Source organism: Zingiber officinale, chromosome 4B, assembly GCF_018446385.1.
Source record: "Zingiber officinale cultivar Zhangliang chromosome 4B, Zo_v1.1, whole genome shotgun sequence".
Classification (NCBI taxonomy): Eukaryota; Viridiplantae; Streptophyta; class Magnoliopsida; order Zingiberales; family Zingiberaceae; genus Zingiber; species Zingiber officinale.
Window position 1 is genome coordinate 15,498,792 of NC_055993.1, and position 6,706 is coordinate 15,505,497.

The 6,706-nt window shown below is 44.4% G+C and overlaps 1 protein-coding gene across 1 annotated transcript; it reads right to left on the reverse strand.

Moving 5' to 3' along the window:
- Positions 1-202: 202 nt before the first annotated feature.
- Positions 203-3,624, reverse strand: LOC121974786 (probable receptor-like protein kinase At5g24010). The gene has a single exon (XM_042526013.1). The coding sequence runs from the start codon at positions 3,607-3,609 to the stop codon at positions 985-987; it is 2,625 nt and encodes an 874-aa protein (XP_042381947.1). The 5' UTR covers positions 3,610-3,624; the 3' UTR covers positions 203-984.
- Positions 3,625-6,706: the final 3,082 nt, after the last annotated feature.

Sequence of the window (6,706 nt, forward strand, 5' to 3'; positions counted from 1 at the left end):
GGCATCAAATCAGCTCTTGGAAAATTGAAACGAGTTTGATCCTGGTTATATTTAAATCTTTTAAAAAATAATATATACATGCTAGGAAGGAAGAAAATGTACATATTATTTGATCAAAGTTGTGGTCAAGTCGGATATGGAGATCAATGGTTGGATAGGTAGATCCAGCCGAGCCGATTGAGTTAATTTTATGCGAGTAAACTAAGCATGTAATATTAATCAATCTTTTATTTTGGCTCTAAGAGCATCCAAAGTATTCCAGGACTACAATGCAGGGTATCAAGTTCTTACTCAGATATTAACTGTTTGATCTCCAGTTATGCATGTTTGTAGAGATTTTTCAGAATAGCTCCATGGGAGCAGTTCGGATCGTCTGTACCACAAATCCCTGCTCCATCCCTGCATCACAAATCCCATATAAAATGTTATCACATGCAAAACACGAGCTCACGCTGGACCACAAACTCAAGATCGGTCTGGGATGATGCTGATCGGTCTGTGGACCGATCAACCACAGATCGATCAGCCTATAGGTCGCCGGAGTTGTAATAGGTCACCGGAGAAGTCAGGGAGTTGTAATAGGTCGCCGGAGTTGGATTTCTGCGTGAGTCGGGGCCGTTGGAGGCCGTCGCGGACGCCGCGCACCGTCGGGGACGCGAGGGGTTAGGGTTGGGAAATATGTGGGCGTGAGGGAACCTCACGCCGTCGGGGACGCTGTGGTAGAGAGAGGCTTCCGTCGCCGGCGTGAGGTTAGGGCTCCTCCTCCTCTTCGTTTTAGCTGGTAAACCGGCGACTGTTGCGGTCGCGGGGACGATGGAGAGGCTAGGGATTGTTGGCTCTTGCGTTTTGCGTGAGTTTGTGGTCCAGTGTGAGCTCGTGCTTTGCACGTGATAACATTTTATATGAGATTTGTGGTGCAGGGATGAAACAGGGATTTGTGGTGCAGACGATCCGAAGATGCTCTAATCCGACCGATCATGATATTCATCTTCCCTCGCTGGAGACCAATTGGGAGAACACGTTGCTGCCCGACGCATCCAACGGCATAATGCTCCTCGTACGCCAGTTATTTTCCTCGTCCACGTTGGCAACGGTCGTCAAATCCACCTGCCGCGTCGCCGTCACGGAGATCTGCAGATCGACTGCGCCGCTGTCCTCGTGCGGTTCCCTCTTCAGTTCCGTCACATGGAGCTGCAGCGCGTACTCCAAATTCCACAGAACGTCGGCAAACGACGGCCTGTCGTCGCCGTAGTTCGCCAAGCACTTTTCCGCCGTCTCCCCGAACTTCCTCAACGAGTTCGCGTTGATCTTCCCCACCAGTCTTTGATCGATGGTCTTCTCCAGCTGGCCCCTCCTCTGCCAATGCAGCGCCCACTCCGCCAGGTTCATCTGCTCATGCGACAGGCTCCGGTCGATTGCCGGGCGCGCGCACAGCACCTCCAAGAGCACCACTCCGAATGAATAGACGTCGGACTTCTCGGTCAGTTGCTGCGTCTTGAAATACTCGGGGTCGAAGTAGCCGAAGGTGCCCTTCACCCCGGTTGTCACATGGGTCTCGCCTATGGAAGGCCCCAACCTGGAGAGCCCGAAGTCGGAGACCTTGGCCAAGTAGGTTTTGTCGAGCAAGATGTTTGTCGATTTGACGTCGCGGTGGATGATGGTGTGGGAATCGCCGGTGTGGAGGTAGTGGAGCCCGCGGGCAGCCCCGATGCAGATCTCCAGCCTCTGCTTCCACGAAAGGCACGGCTTGTCGTCGGATCCGTACAGATAGTTGCGGAGGGGGCCCTTCTCCATGTAGTCGTAGACCAAGATCCGCTCCGATTGCTCCTCGCAGTAACCGATGAGAGAGACGAGGTGGCGGTGGCGGATCTTGGACAGGACGAGGATCTCGGTCTGGAACTCCGGATATCCCTGCTTCGACCCTGGCACGGCCCGCTTCACTGCTACCTCGGTGCCGTCGCCGAGGATGCCCTTGTAGACCTTCCCGAATCCGCCTCTCCCCACCACGAGGCTCTCGTCGAAGTCGTTGGTGGCGGCCCTGATCTCGAGCAGCGGGATGTTGAGGTCGAGATTCACCCGGGGGGACGCGGTCTGCGCCGTTGTTGCTTCAGTCGGCTTGCTCGAGTGGTCCACTGAGTTTCCCCGCAGCGTCGTTCCCCGGCGGTACGGCGACCATGTCTCCTTCGGGAGCAGCGGCCGAGACTTCGATCTCCGACGATGCTTGCGCGCCAAAAGTACCAGAAGGAAGACAACGAGGCTCAGCAGGACGGCGCTGCCGGCAGAAACGGAGGCGATGACCGCGACGGGCACGCTTCTCTTACTGCTGTCGATAGAATTGAATTTGAAGATTTCGAGGCCGTTAAGATAGGCATTAGCATCCGCTGCCGCGGTTTTGTAAGACCGGCCAATGCTAATGTCAATCCACCCAGAGGGCAGCTCCACCGCCCTTGTGTCCAGATAAAAGGGCACGTTAGGGGAACTTGCGTGCTCTCTTGAATTGATCTCCTTAGACTGGTCAGCAACGTAGAGGGTGAAGATTATTGGTTTGCCCACATTCGCCTGCGAAATGAAATCGCAGAAATGTGCACGGACCAAGTAATTGTAGCCCGCATCCACGGTAAAATTCCAGCTGACGTTGAAGTTGAAATCTGGATTGCCAAGGCGCATTTCTTCTGGAATGTTCATGGTACGAGCCGTGCTGTAGACAGACTCTGGAGCGACAACTTTTGTCACATCTGCGTTTCCGTAGTTGATAGCTGTGGTAGTGCTGTTTTCCAAATCGGCCTTCTTGTTGAAAAGATAGGTATCGTCAGGTATCCATGTCCGCCACATGGTGTCGTCGGTTGGAGTAATCCTGATTCCACCGACGTTGATCCTGTGGACAGTCTCCACAATCTGATTGGACGACAAATCTGCAGGGGAAGAGCTCTTGAAGAGATAGGTTGGGGTGGTGAAGACCTCGACGGCGTTGACGAAGGCGACAGAAGATGAAGCGGGGAGGAAGGTGAATTCGAGGTTTGTGGAAGAGGTAGAGTCGAACCAGAGGAAGTACTCCTTGATGACGGGGGCTGCAGAGGAATCGACGGAGAAGTTGTCCAGGAGGGGGACCCGCTGGGCGGTGACTCGGAAAAGGGCGGCGGAGAGGTTCCGATCGTCGGTTGAGAAGGGGCGGAAGTGGAGACGAAGGCCAAGGACGCCTGTGGAGTTGAGGGTGAAGGTGTAGGAGGCGGTGCCGGTGAAGACGCGGGCGGTGGAGTAGAGGGAGGAGAAGGGGAAGGAGGAGGAGGGGTCGGAGAGTGGGAAGGAGTTGTCGGCTAATTCGCCGGAGACGAAGTTGAAATCGGTAACAAAATCTCGAGGGAGGCTGTCGCTGGTGGTGATGTTGGATTTGCTGCCGCAGTTTAGAAAGTAACTGGGGCTGAAGTCGGTGGAGTTGGCTGCAAGGAGGAGGGGCGCCCTGAGGAGGAGGAGGAGGAGGATGTGAAGGAGGAAGTAGTAGTGATCCATTGGTGCTGTGGTGTCGTCGGGAAGGATTGCGTGGACATTAGAAGAGAGCGCTCTGTTGAATTTGTCCGACGTGTGGAAATAGGCTCCTGCCCAAGCAGACATTTCCCGTCTTGTCCATTTGACGCGTGGAAAAAATATTGAAGAGTATATTTTTTAAAAGTTATAAATTTAATAAAAATAATCATGCATTAGAACTTCACTATTATTATTTTTTCAAATTTTTATCTGAGCGGAGCTAACTTTGCCAGATAGTTAAATCACCCACGTTACTTTGAAAATGACCAAACTACCATGTACCTAATATTTATTTTATCCTTTTATATTTATGTCAATCGATTGCTATGATTTTTTTTTAAAATACATAATTTTTTTATAGAATAATTAAAATTTTTAAAATCAATATATATTATATCAAATTAATATTTAAAAACATATATTCTTCATGTCTATTAATTATTATTTCTATACTTTAAAATAATATCAATTTGATCTAATATATTAAATATAATAATTTTTAATACAAATTCAATATTATATATATATATATATATATATATATATATATATATATATATATATATATGCTGCGAATAAAACCGTGCGAATCACTGTGGACTTACCTTCCTGATCGGTCACCAGACCGATCAGGGAACCTCCTGATCGGTCCAGAGACCGATCAGAAAATGATCGGTTCCCTGATCGGTCTGGTGACCGATCAGGAAGATATATCCGCAGCGATCTGCTCGGCTTTATCCACAGCATATCATTTATATATATATATATATATATATATATATATATATAAAAAGTATTGAGACACTTAGATTTTATCTAGACATCTCAATTCAATACCGTATATGAAAAAAGCACCTTACGAAACTATCAAAGTTTGTCCATGATTTTAAATTGTTTTTTTATGAAAGACGCAAAACAATCCTATGGCAGTTTTCATTTAAATTTTTACCTAATCATTTTATTTAAAAAAAATTAAATCTAAACATACAGCTAGGATCGAAAGAAGCCCTAGAGGGGTAAATAATATGTGTTGCTTTTTTACTTTTTCAAAAAATATGAGAGATCATGCAACGATATTGAAAGAAAATAAAAATAATATTAAGATTTTCTTTTACTTGGTTGATAGTACGATGATTGCTAGTCCAAGACTTGCACTTGCTGAATGTTTTTATTAGACAATTTACAAATAGCACGAAGGTTTACAAAAAGATATTGAATTCAAAGTACAAGTAAATAAACAATTATACTGACGACTTAAAGTAGAAGTTTGAGCATAGTCGTCGGGGCAACGTATCGACTTCGTAGTAGAATTTCAAAGAAGCATGGAAGTCATTTTTGGGTGTATAGTGATGTCTTAAGTGTTGGTGCAGCGGAGGCCGGCAAGAGGGGGGTGAATTGCTGAAAACAAAAATTAAACTATACTCTCCTCGTACTTTCAACTCAATTAGTGCAATAGTGATAAATTAATAAAGCAATAAAAACTAAATAAAGAAATACAGAGAAGATCAGGATTTTAACCTGGTTACAACCAAGAAGGTTGTTAATCCAGGGCAGTAGAAAAAGCGCAGTAGAAAAATCTCCTTCTCTGAAGGCGGAGAAGCCTTTTACACTTTTGAAGCTCATTAGTTACTTAGGAATTGCTTACAGATTGATTGCTTGAGTTGTTGTTGAATTCCTAGCTCCAAGGGCCTTTATATAGGCCCTGGAAATCTTATCCCGAGAGTCCAAGGCGCCTCCAACAGGGTTTAAGGCGCCTCCAACTCAATCTGCGGATAAAACTTTATCCGCAGCGCAAACGGTCAAACTGGCCTGCTCAAGGCGCCTTAAACAATCCATTCAAGGCGCCTTCAATGTGTTTAAGGCGCCTTCAAGGTTCCTGCTACAATAATTTCTGCTACAGTAACTTCCAGCCTCTTTTGACTCCTTTTCTTCTTCACTTTGTCTTCCGAAGTTCCGTTTGTTTGGGTGATTTCGGCCAACCGAAATAGGGTTTACCCGAACCCAATTTTCGGCCTTCTCCTCGAGCAGCCTTCCGTCCCGGCTTCACGTCCCTCGAACGCCGCGCACGCTCTTCACGCCCACCGGAGTACTCTTCCACAGCTCTCTCGTCCTTCGGACGCACCGAGCACGTCGACTCCCTTCCCGTGCCGTCCTTCTCGCTAGCTGCGTCTTCCGCTCGACTTCTTGTGTTCCTAAGCTCCTGCACACTCAGACACAGGGATCAAATACAGCAGGACCTAACCAACTTGGTTGATCACATCAAAACTACCACGGGGTCCAACAATCTCCCCCTTTTTGATGTGCATCAATCCAAGTTCAAGTTAGGGTTAAAAATAGACATAAACAGTAATTTTAAAGAAAAATTACTAAACTAACAAGTTAAGAATAATTTTTGCAATTAATAAAATTGTAACACTTTTTATAAAAAAAATTTAAGTTTTCTCTAACTCCCCCTAAACTTGTACTTTTCTCTCCCCCTTTGATCACAGCAAAAAATGGGGTCTTAAAATTTTTTGAAAAAATTGCCAAGTTAAAATGAATTTTCCAAAAAAAATTTTTAAGTAAAAAAAATCCTAAGTAAATGTTCAAATGTTCCAAAAAAAAATTTCTAAGTCAAGTGAATGAACTATTAGAATTTTTCAGAAGAAAATTTCTAATTCAAAAAAAATTAAGTTAGAATTTTTTTTAAAAAAAATTTCTAAAGAATTTTTGTTTATTTTAACAAATATTTGATAAACTTTCAAAGCATTATTTAATTCTTGTTTAATGCTTTTTAAGAAAGTTAATTAAACATTTTCTTTCAATATTTTAGCTTCCAGGTCGTGGCGAGGCACTAGGCCTTCTTGGTTATTGGAGCAACAACCACTTCCTTAGACAAATCTTTCATAAAGAATTTCAATGTTTAATTTTCTCACTGTAAGCTTTTAATTTTTTAAAAAATTAATTAAGCACAGATTTTGGAACCCAATAGAGGTTCCTTCCTACAGGATTATTCAAAAATCTAGGGGGTACATAGTTTCTTGGTATTTTTCTAAGTTGACCTTGATGCTTCCTTATATACCAATTTAATTTACCATAAATTCTTAATTTTGAATTTGGAAATTGATTTAAGCATGCATCAGATTTCAGTTTTTCAATTTTTAATTTCAAATTTTCATTTTCTGATTTTAGATGATCATACATT

What these genes read in the sequence shown, in the direction of transcription:
- LOC121974786 (XM_042526013.1), bottom strand. Translation starts at nt 3,609, where the DNA reads ATGTCTGCTTGGGCAGGAGCCTATTTCCACACGTCGGACAAATTCAAC.